At 52.0% G+C, this 18408-nt stretch overlaps 1 protein-coding gene across 1 annotated transcript in view; it reads left to right on the top strand.

The window, feature by feature from the left end:
• EML6 (EMAP like 6) overlaps positions 1-18408 on the top strand; it is a 198689-nt gene that overhangs the window by 165822 nt on the left and 14459 nt on the right. The window contains exons 27-34 of the mRNA XM_061568264.1: positions 1755-1956; positions 3399-3528; positions 4655-4733; positions 5843-5972; positions 7100-7198; positions 10505-10525; positions 16584-16757; positions 17276-17484. Coding sequence (XP_061424248.1) covers positions 1755-1956; positions 3399-3528; positions 4655-4733; positions 5843-5972; positions 7100-7198; positions 10505-10525; positions 16584-16757; positions 17276-17484 — 1044 coding nt within the window. The remainder of the gene's footprint in view (positions 1-1754; positions 1957-3398; positions 3529-4654; positions 4734-5842; positions 5973-7099; positions 7199-10504; positions 10526-16583; positions 16758-17275; positions 17485-18408) is intronic.

An 18408-nucleotide genomic window follows, 5' to 3' on the forward strand; every position in this document is an offset into this window, starting at 1 on the left:
CAGCATTTACTTAATCATCAGCAGCAGCCATGGTCAATCCACTGCTGGACAGAGGCCTCCCCAAGTTGGCACCGCCACCTCTTGGCAATCCCGCGATGCAAACACTCCTCGCATATAAATCCAAGGGTGCCACTGTCGCCCGCGCAATTCAAACTACAATCAAACGATTCAAACTTGGTCCGTGCGGCCTGCGCCGACACACTCGCCACGTAAAACTCTCCATCCGATCTCTCCCACGCCACGCGGCGTCGCTAGCTGGCAACTTCTCTCCGAGCGCAATCTGCCGCCGAACCTTTTGCCCGGCGGGCCGCGGTTGATCAAGCACCGACAAAGCGTGGAAATTAGTCGCTCGTCATTAAGGGGGAATAGCATTAAATAAGTGAAAAAAACAACAGTCTAGCAGCTAATGTGGGGGACGGGATCGCAGTCGAACCGCTCCACCCCCCCCTCCTCCTCTTCCCAGTGGGGCCGTTTGGCGGCGGATGATTTGACATTGCCTCTCAGGTCGGGAAATGCTGAGCATCGCGGTAGCTTAATTATTAATTGGCGTAATAACGAGAGCCATCTCTGCACAGCGGGCGAGCGTTTTGCTCCGGGTGGAGTTGTAATGTCTGCTCGGGCTGCCTTTGAACATTTAATATTCGGTGAAGCGCAATGCGCAATGCGCATGCGTGTTTTCGCAGAGATACTGCCAGAGCGAGCTGATTATTGTTGATTTTTAACCGCAGTTGCTATCGCGTGGATTTTTCTCCGGATCCTCCGGTTTGTTTCCCTATGGATTCAGAATAAACATGCGTTCAAGAGCATTTGTCTGCTATAAATTTCCACGTGGTTGGGCTGTCATTTGTGGTCAGGTCGCGTCTGAAAAAGAGCTAATAGCTCAGTGGTCTTAGTAATAGTAGACCAGAGCACAAGTTGTGTTTTTGGGGGGCGGCCCTCCTTTTGATTCGTGCATTTAAAGTGAGATGACAGAACAGATATATATACAAGAGATATCGTGAGATGATAGAATAGGGAGACAGAGGTGATACATTTGAGAGGTGAATTTGCATTTCTTTTTTTATCAGGATTCGATTCCGAGACGACATTCAGGTGTCAACTGCTTTACTCTTGTCCTGAATCTGTGGGCGAGTGTTTGGCCCGCTGCAGTTGTATGGCTCTTTTTCCAGAAGCGACCTGGCTGTCTAAAATGATAGCTCAACCAAGTGGCTTATCATCATGTGGAAATTTATAGCGGCCCAAAAAAAATGTAGCGTTGATTCTGAATGTTGGGGGAAGAAACGGAAAAAAATCCATGCGACCACGGGGAGAGGGACACGCAAACTCCAAATATACATTTCGATTTAAAGCTTTCGTGACTGCAGGGATTCATCTTCTTGGTTCTTTCGGTAAAGTCACGTAGAAAGGGAAATAATAAAAATAAAACATAATAAAATACAATTCTCACGACGTTTCGGCCACAACTCAAGCAGCCGTCCTCAGCTGACGCTGTATTTCCGACAGACCTGTGCTTCACCTGAGGACGGCTGCTTGCGTTGTGGCCGAAACGTCGTGAGAATTGTATTTTATTATGTTTTATTATTTTATTATTTCCAAATATACAGCAGCAGGCGTCAGGGTCGGGATCAAAGCCACGACCTCCTGCATACCAGACGAGGTAGTTAACCTCTCGCGAGCACTTCTGCCCTGCGCTGCCGTAACCTCACTCCCTTCTTCCCTCCCATGCCACGTCCCTCCGTGCCGCACGTTTGCAGGGAGCGTATGCGCGGTGCAAGCAATACGTCGGACACAGCGGTCAGGTGACCAACGTGCGCTGGGCGTACGACGACAGCCTGCTGCTGAGCGTGGGCGGCGCCGACACGGCGCTGGTGCTGTGGAGCCACGAGCACGAGCGCACGCGCGACTTCCGCCCGCTCGACAGCGAGGAGTCCGACACCGACTCCGAGGAGGACGGAGGTGCCCCCCGACGTTTTGAAAGCGCCACCGAGCTCGCTCGCTCTCTCTTCGTCGGTTGCCGTGGGCGTCTAATGATGTCGTAATGTCTTGGGTGTTTTGTTTATTGTACCCACGTGTATATACTGTATCCCCCCGCACCTCCAATTAGCACGGTTGGCTACGTATGGTGCGAAAAAAGTTCAACATACGTACAAGAAGTTCTTTCGCACCGTGGGTAGCCAACCGTGCTAATCAGAGGTGCATATATATGCGATGTAGCCCACAAAACGAATTATGAATATTGCTCGTGAGTCTGCGTATGATTGGTTTAAAGCATTAACGGCTCTGTCATGGCTGCCGGTCTCTGCAACATGGGGTCACGAGAACGCTCATAAAAGTGAATTCGGGACCGTAGAGGCAGATACAGAGCAACCTCACAGCACGGTCGAGGACCAAGCAGCCCTGGCCCACCATTAACAACAACAACCACTAAGCTCCCCAGGGGTAGCCAGGGGCACCAGCAACGAGCCTCGGGGGCAGCACCAAAGAGTCCCAGGGGCACCATCAATGAGCCCCAGGGGCACCATCAATGAGCAGCAGGGGCAGCACCAAAGAGCCCCAAGGGCACCATCAACGAGCCCCAGGGGCACCATCAACGAGCCTCAGTGGCAGCACCAAAGAGCCCCAGGGGCACCATCAATGAGCCCCAGGGGCAGCACCAAAGAGCCCCAGGGGCACCATCAACGAGCCCCAGGAGCAGCACTAACGAGCCCCAAGGGCACCATCAACGAGCCCCAGGGGCACCATCAATGAGCAACAGGGGAAGCACTAACGAGCCCCAAGGGCACCATCAACGAGCCCCAGGGGCAGCACCAGCAAGCTCCAGAGGCACCATCAATGAGCCCCAGGGGCAGCACTAACGAGCCCCAAGGGCACCATCAATGAGCCCCAAGGGCACCATCAATGAGCCCCAAGGGCACCATCAATGAGCCCCAGGGGCACCATCAATGAGCAACAGGGGCAGCACTAACGAGCCCCAGGGGCAGCACTAACGAGCCCCAAGGGCACCATCAACGAGCCCCAGGGGCAGCACCAGCAAGCTCCAGAGGCACCATCAACGAGCCCCAGGGGCAGCACTAACGAGCCCCAAGGGCACCATCAACGAGCCCCAGGGGCACCATCAATGAGCAACAGGGGCAGCACTAACGAGCCCCAGGGGCAGCACTAACGAGCCCCAAGGGCACCATCAACGAGCCCCAGGGGCAGCACCAGCAAGCTCCAGAGGCACCATCAATGAGCCCCAGGGGCAGCACCAATAAGCCCCAGAGGCATCCTCTACGTAGTTCACGTCGTCCGTCACCGACGCCCGACGTGAGCTGGCGCCGGACCGCTCATGTTCCCCGCCGGCGCTTCTTCTTCCTCGTCGATGACGCCCCTGGGGGTGGGTTTCCTCCATCCCGCAGGCTACGACAGCGACGTGGAGCGGGAGCGGGTGAGCGACTACGCGTCGCGCTCGGCGCTCACCAACATCCGCCCCATGGCGGGAGGCGCCAAGCCGCACCTGCAGCCCAAGGAGGCGTCGCCGGACGATCGGTGGGTGTTGCCGGGTTGCACGCGCGAGCGAGCGCTTTCGACGGCGGCGTCGAGACGCGTTTAAAATGGGAAGCCACGCGTGGTGCTTCGTCTTCTTCTTATTCGTGGCGGACCAATGGCGGACTCGGCGAGGAGTGGCCCCGATTTGCCGTCCACCTTAGGGACGGACGGCTCTGCACGTCATTGTTGTTGTTTTTCGATTTAAAGCTTTCGTGACTGCAGGGATTCATCTTCTTGGTTCTTTCGGTAAAGTCACGTAGAAGGGAAGTAATAAAATAATAAAAATAAAACGTAATACAATTATTCTCACGACGTTTCGGCCACAACGCAAGCAGCCGTCCTCAGGTGAAGAATGAGAAACGTCGTGAGAATAATTTTATTATGTTTTATTTTTATTATTTTATTACTTCCCTTCTACGTGACTTTACCGAAAGAACCAAGAAGTTGTTGTTGTTGGTCTCGTTTCTGGTTCTCACACGCACCAATATCGGCTCTAGTGCCACCTGTTGGTAAAAAAAATAGTTGTCGTTATTTAGAAAATGTGTGAAATTGTAAGAGGATGTTGATTACACTTTTGAAATGCACGATTGATCAATGATCCGTCCATTCTGTAAATGTGTAAAATGCCTTAAAACATCGATTGTTGGACTTTGTACGTCTCATAGTGGAGTTAAACTTAACCCTGGACTGCGGCTGACGGCATAACATGTGTCTTTGGTTGGTCTCTTTGTCCTGTCTTTGTGTTTGTCTCTGTCTTACCATCAATGCTGCTGCCTGTGCGTCTCCTTGCATGTTTGTCTGTCTGTATATCTGTGTTTGTGTGTGTCTGGCTGTCTCTCTGATGCGTCCGTCTGGCCATTGTTTGGTCTGTCTGTGTGAATCTGTGTACATTTGCTCATCCTCTCTCGCTTGGCTGCCTCCCCCGCTGCCTCGCTCTGTGAGTCGATCCTTTGTATGCCAACGCTCTTTTACAGAGGAACCAGGTAGGGTGACACGTGTTAATTCTTTTTTCACATACACTCTACTCGCACGAGACAACCGATGATGACGGTGATGGTCATAATGATGATGGTCGTAGCTCTAATAACTATAATAATGACAGTGCGTGTACCTTGCGTTTCACTAGGCCAGTGCTCAGCCGCTCCCTCGCCATGCCCGACAAGGTGCAGAAGAACAACGTCGGGAAGAAACGCAAACCGATCGAGGTTAGAAACATCTTGCGGTCCTGCCCGCTGGTCCGTGAATAGATTTGGGTGGAATCTCACGCTCTGTTTTGCGCTACGTCATGCCTGAAAGCAAACAAAAACATCGATTCATATATGGGACCTTTTTTGCCGGTATCAAAATTATGAAAAAAAACGACGAGGCTTTACCCTTTCTGGCGATAACACAGGAGGTGTTAAGATAAACGTTTGTTACCGTTCGTTCGTTTCTCAGTCGGCTTGTCCTGGTGAGGGTTGTGGCCACAGCACATTGAGTAGGGTGGTCTTGACCTCCCTCTCCCCGGCGACAGACTCTAGTTCTTCCTGGAAAATTTTCAGGCATTCCCAGGCCAACCAAGCGACATAGTCCCACCAGTGTGTCCTGGGCCGGCCCCGGGGGTCTCCGCCCAGTGGGACGTTGTTCCTGCCCGGTAGAGTTCCATGGGGAGTCTACCGGGGGGCATCCTTACCGGGTGCCCGAACCACCTCAACTGGCTCCTCTCGATCTGGAGAAGCAGCGGCTCGACTCGGTTACGGAGCTCCTGACCCGATCACGGAGAGTGATCCTGGCAACCCTGCGGAGAAACCTCATTTCGGCCCCTTGTACCCGCGATCTCATCCTTTCGGTCATTACGCAAAGCTCATGACCATAGGTGAGGATAACAATTTAGACCGACCTGTAAACCGCGAGCTTTGTTCGAGAACTCAGCTCCCGCTGTCAAGGTGTCCAAACACAAATAGATACCTATTGCAAGGCATCAAGTCCGCGTGAACCACACCTACCTTTGGTAGAAGCGCATTCGAAAGTGCGCGATGCAGTGACCATCTTTGTTCGATGACTAGCCAAAAGGTGGTGTAAAGTGCAGCCTCCAACTCGGAATATCCACTCCATGATCTCTCCGGCCAGTGTAATGATGCGCTGTGCAGAATGCCGATTGCCCGAAAACGTCGCCTGCTACATAGGCCGCAGCGTTTTTGACGAAAGTGTTCACTCGGTTGTCGTTAACTTCGCCTGCGCAGTGGTGCGCAGGCGAAGCAGCGGCAGCAGAAGCGGAACATCGCGGCGCTGCCCCATCCGTTCCATCTCCCATCTCCCCCCCGCCCCCAACTAGGACCTCACGCTGGAGCACGTGTTCGGCTACCGCGGCTTTGACTGCCGCAACAACCTCCACTACCTGAACGACGGGGCCGACATCGTCTACCACACAGCATCCGTGGCCATCGTGCACAACCTCGCCACGGGTACGTGCCAGAAGTCGCAAACTGGTTTTGATTCCTTACCCGTACCAGTACCCGGCCGCACCAGGGTCGCAAACGGGTACCCGTACCCGGCCGTACCCGTACCCTACCCGGCCAGGTACGGGTAGGGTACAGGTATTGGGTACCTGATTGCGACCTCTGGGATGAAGCCATGTTGCAGGCGCGGGTGGGTTGATTCTAGGAACTTGAATTGTGAGAAGAGACAAGACGTTGGGAAATGAGTGACAAACGGTTACTCACCAGTGACTCACGGCCTACCCTTACCCGTACCCGGCCGCACCAGGGTCGCAAACGGGTACCCGTACCCGTACCCGGCTGGGTATGGGTAGCCAGGTATCGGGTAGGGTACGGGTATCGGGTATCCGGTTGCGACCTCTGGTAGGCGCGCACGCGCGCTGCGCGTGGACGTTGAACTTCTCTCGCACCGTACGTAGCCAACCGTGCTAATCGGAGGCGCGTGGGAAGGACAACAGGTTTGGCTGACAACGCCTCGCCACCGCTGTGGCGAGATGTTAGCTACCTCGCCTGGGTTCGAGCCCCACCCTGATGTGTGCATATTTGGAGTTTGCCATGTCTCTTTTCTCGTGGTCACGTGGATTTGTCTCTGGGTCCTCCGGTTTTTCCTTCCACAAATAGACCTTTAATGGTTTTAATGTTACTCACTGTATGGTATTGATGTTAGTGGTGGCTGGATTTAAAATATATATTAATATATATATAATTAACACCTTGGCCCAAAATATAGTATTCCAAGATACACACATTATTATTTACATTTTATTGTTATTGCGATCAAAATCAGCCATGTGTATCTTCATTTAAGGTATAAAAATACAATAAATCTGAAACTATTAAGAAATCAATTGTCAATAAAATATATATAAACCAAGATATGCTTTATTTTAAATGTAAACAGAGCTATGTTTAGAGTGTTTGGCTGCTAGAAATTTCCACGCAATAAGCCACTTCGTTGACCTCTCATTTGTGGGCCAGGTCGCTTCTTAAGAAGCGCTACAGAGCTCAGTGAGCCCCTTCCTAGTCAAATGAAAATTGTTTCAATAGTTATTAGGTGACGGAGTGATTGACCCGCGTGCTCTACTGTCGCCCAGGTTCCCAGAGCTTCTACCTTGAGCACACGGATGACATCCTCTGCCTGACCGTCAACCAGCATCCCAAGTTCAAGAACGTCGTAGCCACCGGGCAGATCGGTACGACCCACACCCTCTGTGGCACCACCCACATCTCGGCCCGGATCGCTTTTTAAATCCTTTATATTAAGTTCACTTGCTTGCTTGCTTGCGCGCTTACGACCGTGCAAATCTTTCGGTCGTTTTTTAACCCACTTCCCGTGATCCAATCGAGCTGACATTTGCCACACAGACTCGTTGTGCGTGACAATTTATTTTCGTGAAAAATTTTTTTCCAAAATTTTCCACTTTTTAGGAAAAAAATAATAATATTTAATTTAAAATACCAATGTGATGAAAATGAAACTCTTACTCAAGAAAAACAGAAATGAATAATAAAATAAAACCGATGCCACGCATATAAAGGATTTATAGTGAAAATCTTTGTTTTTACGGGTTAATTTTTCTTCTCTGCCACCCCATCCGCCTGTCCCCCACCCCCCGCCCTTGAAGTCGGCCTCCCTCGTCACGTCGTTGATTGGTTCGTTGGGAAACGTTCGCAGGGCGGCGAGTCAACCACTGCTGAAGCAGACTTCTCAGAACTGCCAATTAAACTCGGCCAGCTGGGGTGGTGGTGGTGGTGGTGGTTAGCACACGGCGCTCTGAACCCCCGCCCCCCACGCGCGACCCCGAGTTTAACGACCGGCCACGGCTAACGTGAGTGGTGAGCAATATCTGTTGCGGTTTCTGGCTCCTGCCCACTTCACCAAACTTGTATCCAATTCTCAAACAAGCCGCATTGTGAAGGGTGTGATGAGGAGGAGGCCTTCATCCAGAAGTGGATTGGCAAAGGGCTGTAAACGATTATATTTTACCAACGACTAAGGTTATTGCATTGATAAGAACACAAATATTGACAGCTGTGCTCTAGTTGCGTAACATAGCAAGCCGTTACCAAATTAACTTTCACAATGAACAACAGGTTAATATATATTATAAAAAAAAACCTGATTACCGTCACCGAATGGGAAAGAATCTTTTTGACATTTCAGCCAAATGACCTTCAAGAAATAATGAGAGATGTACGGCACGAGAGAGAGAGCGGAGACAGCCTTGATTATACGGGGGGGGGGGGATGAAGGGCTGAAGGTTTGTGCTTGGTGGTGGGTACGGTTAATACGGGCGCACGGGCGGCGGAGCGGTTGGGCGACGTCGGTCTCAGCGGAGACGACGTGAGTCTCCCGCTCAAGCCGCTGATTGTCTCGCCGAAGAGCGCCGAGTCTCCAGAGTGTGGGCGCCTCTGATAAAGGGCACGCGGGATGTTACCGCTGTGGGATTAATGCAACGGTTTAATTAAGCAGCCCCTTTGGAGGAGAGGGAAATCGCCATATTGAACTTAATCTTACCAAGTTGGTTTCATCTCGGAAGCTAGGAAGAGCCGAGCCTAGCGAGTGCTCGGATGGGCTTATCACTGGAACAAAACAGGTGCTATAGGCTGCCGTGGGGCTACGTTGCCAGCAGTGGGCAGCGCAGCAGGTTCCACAGTTGCACTGCACCATGCGAGTAGCGCGTACGGTAAACACGGGCAATGTTGTGCCGACCGCATAGCCGCACGTAGCGTGAATTCGAACTGCACGTGGAGAACTTTGGGCTAGAAATAGATTAGCCCAGGGGGTCGGCAACCAAAACAACAAGAAGAGACATTATTTTTCGGATTCGGTAAAAAAAAAAAAACGATATTTCAAGAGCCGCAATGCACGGTGGTGGTGAACGCGAGACGGTGGTGGCCCTTAATAAACAACGGCCACGAAGCGGTCCCTAAAGAGCCGCACGCTGCTCCGGAGCCACAGGCTGCCGACCCCTGGGTCAGCCGTAGAGACGGAGCAAAATCGCACCAAGCGAACCCGCGTGGAGCGATGGAAAGCCGACATCTGTCTCAAGCGTTCCGTACGGTTCAACCCACGTCACGCTCGTGAAGGAGGCCACGGCTCGGGTCATTTCCATCGCCCGGCTTCATATAAGTTCGATGATTGTGCTATTGGGCCTATTCACATGTTAACTGCGCGTGTGCGTGCGGATATATTGCGTGGGGAGCGGTCGTGTAGTGGTTAGCACGCCGCGCTACAAACCCGGCAACCCGAGTTTGATTCCCGCTCACGGCCGACACCGGCGCTGATTATCTGAACCGCTTCTCTTCCTCCCCTGGGTCGACTCGGCCTAAATTGAGTGTGAAAAAACAAGGCCAAATTGGAAAGACAAAGGCGTGGTGGTGGCCACCCACCCCCTCGTGCGCCGTGCCGGCCTTCATAGGTGGTCGCTAAAAGCACTTGCCCCAGCAGCAGTCTGTTCAGGCTACACGAGGGGATCTTTGTTTGTATTGTGCGCTTCATTGGCCAAGTACCGGGCAGAAGCGAGCGAGCGCTACGGGAGGTCGTCGTGTTCCGACGTGCGTCGCCGGTGCTGCCACTCGCCCCTCCCCCTCCCCCCCGCCGGCCCTGCCACCGCCCGGGACCCCAACCAATCGCGACATCGCACACCCCCGCTTCTGCCGTGTCCGTGTTAGCCCCCCCCCCTCCCCCACTACCCCCCCCTACTCCATCGCCGCCCGCCCCCCACGTGGCGGTGACGTGGCCCATGGGTAGAGGTCGACGACTCGAATCCAGTGGCCGCCCCGATTAATACTGCGGGAGCAGGAGCAGCCATAACAGTCCCACGAGCCGTCTGCTTCGCGGGGGACGTGAAAGATCCCCCGACGTCATTCGCCAGAGTGGGCGTCTTTTGCATAAATTGGATAATTACACCGCATGTTACGTAATTGGGGTTACACACACAGCAGCAGCAGCAATCGTCAACCCCCGTGCTGGTAGACCGATGCTCCCGGTCGCTCATGCAAATGAGACTCTCCTGCTATCTTGAGTTCTCACCTGGTTGAGTAAAATAAACTGAACTAACTTAACCCCCCCCCCTCCCCCGTGACAATGTCGTATGCACTGCCCCCCCCCCCCACCCTTCCCACCCCTGCTGGCTCCCCGCTCGCTCTGTGACTCGAGAATCTCATTAATGTGCTCCCCCCCCTCTCCTGCTGATCATTTCCCTTTCCTCGCTTCTATCACGGAACCTCTCGCACCGCCCCGTGCCACTCCATCCCCATCAACCATCATCCCGGCCTTTTGACCTTCAACCCCGTGAACCTCTCCCTTGCACCGCCTGGACCCATTTCCTCGATTGCCCCTGAACTACTCTGGTCACGCCCTTCTCCCCTACCCCACCCCCCTCCTTTACGTGTGACGCCCGCCCCCTCCCCATCGCCATGCTCTCTTGCCCCCTCTCTCTACGCTCACCTCACATCCCCATTTCGATGCTGTGCCGTCGCTTTCCGCTGCGCAGGTGATATCACTGACATGGCAGGTAAGAGCTTTCGTGGCTTGCTCGTGGACCCACGCCCGTTGATTGCTATGCATTTTCACGCTCGATTGCGCCGCGCGGTTGAAGGGGCCAATTTTTGAAATCCTTTATATTAAGTTCACTTGCGTGCTTGCTTGTGCGCTTACGACCGTGCAAATCTTTCGGTAGTTTTTTAACCCAATCGAGCTGACATTTTGCACACAGACTCGTTGTGCGTGACAATTTATTTTCGTGAAAAACATTTTCCAAAATTTTCCACTTTTTAGGGGAAAAAAAATCATATTTAATTTAAAATACCAATGTGATAAAAATGAAACTCTTACTCAAGAAAAACAGAAATGAATAATAAAATAAAACCGATGCCACGCATATAAAGGATTTATAGAGAAAAACTTTGTTTTTACGGGTTAATTTTTTGAGAATTGTTTTCAAGAAATTTACGCAACCCTAAAAATAAGCGCAATGGCCGCGTTCATTTGTGGATGAACGCCTGTGCTTGCGCGTCCTGGGATTGTCTGTCGTGAGTTTGAAACTTTTGTTAACGAGAAAAACCGACTTTAAAGCAATGGCCAAGTGAGCCCAAGAAGCGCAGGGCAGGTGCGTTGTTACAGTTAAATACGCGCTCGTTTTTATGGTTGCAAATTTGCTTTGAACAAATTCTTGGTTCGTAAGCACGTGTATTGACTTTTGATACCTTGACGTATTTGACGTTAAACAAACGATTGAACACATATATAAAACAAAACTACGATTGTACTTGGCTAAATCTACAGAATACAATTAAATCATGGACTCCCATTTGGAAGGCCCTCAAACACTGAGACCATCCAATCAATCCGTTCCGGTAAAGCTGTGACCCTTCGTTGTGGCTTCGCAGGGAGGCCAGAGAGGTCGAATCTGTCTATGCGCTATGAAGAAGGATAATTTGTCCCAAACATCACCGATGTTATATAAATATATGATTGTTATTTTATGAGTACAGTGTTCCTGATGCAGGGAACGCGTGCTCGCGCACCACCGCCCAACGCAGCGGCGTCGCCCAGCGATTTGTTCAGTGCACGTTTTGGGCTCCTCCGTAAGCCGTTCGCATTCCTCGTTGGACCTTCGGTGGCGATCGCCCCGCGCCCAGAGCCAGGCGGGTGCTGAGACCAAGCGAGATGTGATGTGCGAGACCGGACTTCAATCTCCGATCGACTGCACGTTCAAATCCCACGTCCGATTTCAATTCGGTTCCCCAGCTATTTGGAAGCCTTTCCAATCATAAAGGCTGTTTAATAATGTGCTATATAATGTTGATTTAAAGCTTTCGTGACTGCAGGGATTCATGTTCTTGGTTCTTTCGGTAAAGTCACGTAGAAGGGAAACAATAAAATAATAAAAATATTAAACAATAAAATTCTCACGACGTTTTGATTGCAATGCAAGCAAGAAAGAAAATTTAAAGCCAAAAAACGCTACTTCTTTCAAATTTTCTTGCTGTGGTTTTCACACCTGATGACGATTGCTTGTGTTGCAATCGAAACGTCGTGATAATTTTATTGTTTAATATTTTTATTATTTTGTTCTTTCCCTTCTACGTGACTTTACCGAAAGAACCAAGAATATGTGCTATATAACGTTGATAGAAAAATATTAGTAGAAAGAAAAGAAAAGGTAACAATGCACTTACGATCACTTTCCTGGAACGTCTTGGGCACTCCTAATGAGCGCCTGGATGGATGGACGGACGCATCTTCGAATATCCACCTCACACTCCTTGCAGACCAGATTTTCAAAGGGCCGTTGACGTTCAGTTTTTTCGGACGCTCCGGGCGTACGCGCGTCCGTCACTTTGTTGCGGCTATAGAGTTAGCGAGCGACGGATTCCGTCAGCCTGTCACGCCTTCGAAAATTTGGTTTGGCCAGAGGAGCGTTGTTGTTTTATTTTCCAATTATTATTTATATAACATTTCAATGCACGTTGTACCAAGCATGAGTCTCTGTGAACTGCTTGTCCAACGGTAGGATGATTGTTTTGGTCTCAATCATTATTGTGTTCATTATCAAAGTATCTTCAATGCACCAGCCTATAGAATGTTTCCCCTCATGGCTTAGTATAAAGGCTGCCAACGTGGCTCCAGTCCAGCTGGGAGGTACATCTCATCCGAGATTTGTGGCTTGCCAACACAGCTGCCCGTTCATTCATTTTTTTAAATGTAGGTTTCGCTTGCTGCCCCCCCCCCCCCCTCCCTGTCCTCCCACAGTAATATTACACTTTTTCAATCGACATCACTTAATGCGGCAAATGAATCTGCATGCATAACTCAGCAGCGAGCAATGCAGCAACCTTGTGTCGAAGCACGTTTCTTGGAAGATGACACCACGTAACAACTTCTGAGATCGCTTCAGTTGCAGGCCAGTTTATCCGTGCTCGGGGCAAGCCTTTTAATAAGTGCTCGCAAACTGCCTCCCTGAACACATTGTCGGCGACTTCACTGATTCCGGTCTTCAGGCCTTCAAATGCCCAGCACATGGACATGTTCCTAACTTCACCGCTCGCCTTGTCGGGACTGAGTCTTTGAGCTGCAGTGAAGCAATGATTATCCCGATTAGATGCACTCATGTCTGATAAGGCTGTTCACAATTTCACCCAAAAACAAAAAAACTAAAATCGTCTCCGTGGATCTTCGTGTCGTTTCGCGTGCGGCAACAAAATCATCGCTGAACGCTCTCCCTGTGCGCGCCCGGCACACCGCGAGAGTGCTCCCCGGCGCAAAGTAAAACCGGGACCGGCTCGCAGCTCCCGACTCGGACTGGAGCCGCGTGCGCTGCGGGCGATGTTGAGTGGGGGGGCCGGCACTGCTGCACGTGTGACGTCGTCGTCGTCACGGCATGGACTAGGCGCCGAGTCCACGCGAGTGACGGGCGACAGCCCCCCCCCCCCCCCCCCCCACGTGCCGTCTGCACGCCGCTGTCGCAGTCGTCCTTTAGCTAGCGCCAATAAAAAAAATGATAGTGATTTGCGTTGTGGTTAGATGAGAATTACGGACAAATGCTTGTTTGTTGATGAATAGGCATGTAAGGATTAGACGTCTATTCACTGATGACGTAACATTATTTTTGGCTCGCGATACACACACACCGAATCGTGCATGTGCGAATTTTTTTTTTATTAAGTTTCGGCAAATTATATGCTAATGTTAACATTTAGGAGAACGGTTTGGAAAAAACTTTGCAAACAGGAGAAATAACGAGTGCCATTTAAATTGGAAGCAATTATGCCGATTCTTCAATTTAACCGCTGGGTCTGTGAATCAACACTCACCTATTGCCCGTGCGTGCCGTGTGCTCTTAAAGTGCAACCAACATCTGCAAGAGTGAGCCTTCGTGGATTCGTCTGGATTCATGATCATAACCACGGAGAAAGGGGGCCGCCTCTTATCCCTGTCGGTCTTTTCCGCAAATCCCATTTACCAGAAGGAATATTGCAGGTTGAGAGGGCCGCAGGTAACGTGGGTTCCATGGCCGCATCTTGCCTTCTCTACTGCGCGGACATCGGCCCGTTCGCTCTCGCCTGGTCGTCTACAATGCCCTGTGCTTGTTGCCGATTCGGAGAAAACAACAATGCATGCCCCGCGTGCCAATGGGGCTGATCTTGAGTCCACAAGCGGCAGAGGCTTTGCCCCCCGTCTCGATTTGCACTCGTGCCAGTGAAGAGCAAGCCAGCGGTAGGGTTCAGTAATCGCCGTTCAACGACCGCCTCATGGACACCGCTATGCGAGATGGTCGTATTCCGATGTCTACCAGTTCATCCACCTGCCGACTCGCCCACCAGTTCATGCGTACACTTTTCCCCCAATTTTATTTCACCGATTGTGTTATCGGCATCATACCACGAGGTGAGGTATGCCTTCTGATCTTTCGTGGGGCAGTCCAGTACTCCCTTGCGAGAGACCGGTCCAGAGAGGTAGATATCACAGAACTACCTCTGAGATCCCTCTAAAGTGAAAGAGGCGGTAACACTTTCCCTCTCACCCTGCTACAGAAAGCAATGTCCATCACATGGCGGCCAATCTGATCAATCTTCATGCTCGGTGCTGAAATGTGGCCAAATGAAGTTCCCTAGACCAAGTTTGTTGACCTGATAGTTTTTTTCCCCTCTTTCTCTGCGGTCCGGGCTGAGACCATCCACTCACTGCACTTGAGAGCCCAGTTCAACGCGGATGCGAGCAATGTCTGCTCGGCACACACGAGCAAGAAGATCGTAGACAGCAGCGTGGTCTTGTCTAAAGGGGGGGGGGGGGGCGAGCGGGCGGGCGGCGAGGGGTTGGCGAGCTGAAGACGAATATTTCTTTCCACTGGAGGAATCCGAAGAGCTGTGAAGCTCTTTTTTTTCTCAACTGTCCAGTCGATGAATTCACCGTGCCATTCCTTGTCCTGGCTAACATCTCTGAGACGTCGATGAACGGAACGATTCGGTGCGTTGTCTGTGTAGCGTGGGCTTCTGAATCGGGCGCGGTTGTACCGAATCGCACCGCATCGTACCACCTCCCTAATCATCGCAGGGTCCTTCAACATAACTTCGATGAGAATAGGACATCAGTGGAATGTGCATGCGTGTTTGTATATTTGAACACACACATATATATATACCTGTGGGGCAGTCAGCCATTTGTGAAACCAGATATTGAAAAATGCACAGACCGTGTTTCATTTCATTCTTGCCACTTTTTATAGTCCAGTAGAGTACGCCGTAGCTAAAATATACATATATCCCATAATACGATTGATTTTGAATGAAGTGACTATAAGATTTATTTTAATAAGTTCAAAGTTTGTTATATCACGGCAAGGTGAGCATTTTAATTGGTGACACTGTGTTGGTACAGTGGTGCAAGAAGCACAAACAACGACAAACAACTAACTCCACACATTTGTCAATTAGACTGCGTTGGCCTATTTTAGATAAAATGTAAATTCGGTGACGTTTCGGGCAACGGCCCTTTTCCATGGCCCATTGGCGAGGTTGCCCACAATGGGCCAAGTTTTAATATCCAAGTTCTCAAACGGTACTGACCGCCACCTCGTACGTCGTAGACGCTCGATCCGGTGTGTGCGTGCATGGCATGGGGCATTTGCTCATTCAACACGAATGGTCAAATTCGACGCTGACTTTGCATCGTCTGGACTACGCGTCGCACACTCCACGTGTGTGCGACGTAGTGTCTGCGGTGGCAGCACCAGCAGTGGCGTTGGAACGTATCTATGAATGTGCGTGTGTTTGTCTTGCGTGCAATCGCGTGCATGTACCTGTGTGTGTGTGTGGGCCTTAACGTGCACATAGCCTGGCACAAGCGCCGTGGTGACGTCACTGCCACTTAGTGGCGAATGGCGGTTGTTGTTATGGGACCTTCATAGGTGTTCGCCAACAGCACTTGCCCCAACAGTCTGTCAAGGCTATACGGGGGGATTTTTGTCTTTGTGTAAGGGGAGCGGTGGTGTAGCGGTTAGCGCGCTGCGCTACGAACCCGTCAACCCGAGTTAAATTTTAGCTCACGGACAACACTAGTGATGATTATCTGAACTATTCCTGGGACTCCCCTAGTTCGACTCAGCCTGAAGTGAGTTCCTAGTGCGGTGTGTAAGCATCGTCGCTGGGGAGACAAAGGCGGTCGGGCGTGGTGCTGGCCACCGACCCCCTTGTGTAACGTGCTGACCTTCATAGGTGCTCGCTAACAGACTCGACGGGGGATCTTTGCGTGTACACGTGTGCATGTCCATGTACGTGTTCGATTGCAAGCCATCGAACACAGACGACCACCGTGTCGCATGCTTTCATACGCGCTTCTGCGGCCGTCTGGAATGCTCTGCCTTCTGACATTCGGAAGCTACTAGAGCTGTGCACTTTTAAATCTAAATTAAAAACTACAATTTACTTAGAACTGCTTTTTGTAGAGTTCGTTGTCCTTCCCCCGCACCTCCGATTGGCACGGTCGGTGGCGTACGGCGCAAAGGAAGTTCAACGTACGTGAAGACACGCGTGCGCACGTGTGTAAGCTCGTGCGCGCGTGCGTGCGTGCAGGTGCCGTGCCGAGTGTGCACGTGTGGGACGCCACCTCCAAGCAGACGCTGGCCGTGCTGCGCTGCGGCCACGCGCGTGCCGTCTGCGGCGTGGGGTTCAGCGCCACGGGGCGGCTCCTCGTCAGCGTCGGCGCCGACCCCGAGCACACGCTCACCGTGTGGCGCTGGCAGGAGGGTGAGAGACACCCCCCCCCCCCCACACACACACCTCACGCGGGCGATCGATACGCTACAATCACACCTCGATACGCTACAAACACGTGCAATCGATACGCTACAACCGCAACTCTGATTAGCACGGTTGGCACACTCAAGCTACTACTAAACTGTAGCTCTTTTTCAGAAACGACCTGGCCACAAATGATAGCTCAACAAAGTGGCTCATCGCGTGGAAATTTATAGCAGCCAAATACTCCAAGCGCGGGAAGAGAGACACGCAAACTCCAAATATACAGCAGGCGTCAGGGACGGGAACGACCCCACGACCTCCTGTAGCAGAATCAGAATCTTTATTTATACTGGAGGAATCCAACGAACTATGAAGCTCATGTTCACAGATGTCCAGTTGGGGGGCACTGCATCAGAACGTCACAGCAACAAACGAGATAGCAGTGCAAAGTATAGAAAGGGTAAACAAATACATACACACACACACGTCAAACTAAACAATTTTGTATCTCACCTATCCGCTAGGCGCGCGAGTGTCGAGCCGAGGGGGTCACAGCGAGCGGGTGTTCGCCGCCGAGTTCCGCCCGGACTCGGACTCGCAACTCGTCACCGCCGGCGTCAAGAGCGTCAAGTTCTGGACGCTGGCGGGCGGGGTCCTGCTCGCCAAGAAGGGCGTCCTGGGGCCCGTCGAGGGCGCCCGCGTGCAGACGATGCTGTCGCTCGCCTTTGGGGCTGTGAGTGCAACGACAGCCGCCGTGGGGATTACCGGCGGTGGGGGGGCGGTGTAGGCGTGGTGGTGGGGGTGGTTGAGGCGTGGTGGGGGGGGTGGTGGGGGGGTGGTGGGGATGGTGGGGGGGTGGTGGAGGCATGGTGGGGGTGGTGGGGGGGTTGGGGGGGGTGGTGTAGGCGTGGTGGTGGGGGTGGTGGAGGTGTGGTGGGGGGGGTGGTGGAGGGGTGGGGGGGTTGGTGGAGGGGTGGGAGGGTTGGTGGAGGGGTGGTGGGTGGGGAGGGGTGGTGGGGGCGTGTTGGGGGTAGGGGGGTGGTGGGGGGGGGTTGGGGCATGGTGGGGGTCGTGGGGGGGTGGGGGGATGGTGGGGGGGGTCAGTGACTGTGAGGTCGATGATGAAGCACGGGGAGTTCGTAATCGTGGAATGGTTATTTTGGGGCATGCAGGAAAATGTAATCTTGACATGTCAAAGATCACATCAGGGTGACTTACCATGGAGAGTTAGGTAATATAATTCACTTCAGGGTGGCTCGGTGGCTCAGCACGTTCCTAATGGCCGTGTCAGAGACACTGAGCCAGCACCGCTGAGATCCTGAGTTTAAATTCCGGGTGTGAGTGTCCCGTGATTAAACCGCGTTCTCAAGTGCAGAGGTGGTGGTCTTAGCACAGTCGCAAATCAAACGCGTAGAGCCAAAACGCGCGATCAATACAGCTGCGTTGGGCAAGGTTTTTTACATTTGATAAATCTTAACTGGGGCCACACAACTAAACCCAAAGCATGTCTCCCGGACAAATGACCTAACATCGGTGATGTTAAATGGTGCAGATGATGGGGAGGGGAGGGCGGGGGCACAATGCGGTCGATTCGATCTCCGTGCTCGAGTTTCACTTCCAAAGGAACTTTCAGTTGTGCGTCAACGGTGTTTCATCT

This window comes from Lethenteron reissneri, chromosome 41 (assembly GCF_015708825.2).
Source record: "Lethenteron reissneri isolate LAM-NWPU_2019-01 chromosome 41, ASM1570882v1, whole genome shotgun sequence".
In the NCBI taxonomy this organism is placed as follows: Eukaryota; Metazoa; Chordata; class Hyperoartia; order Petromyzontiformes; family Petromyzontidae; genus Lethenteron; species Lethenteron reissneri.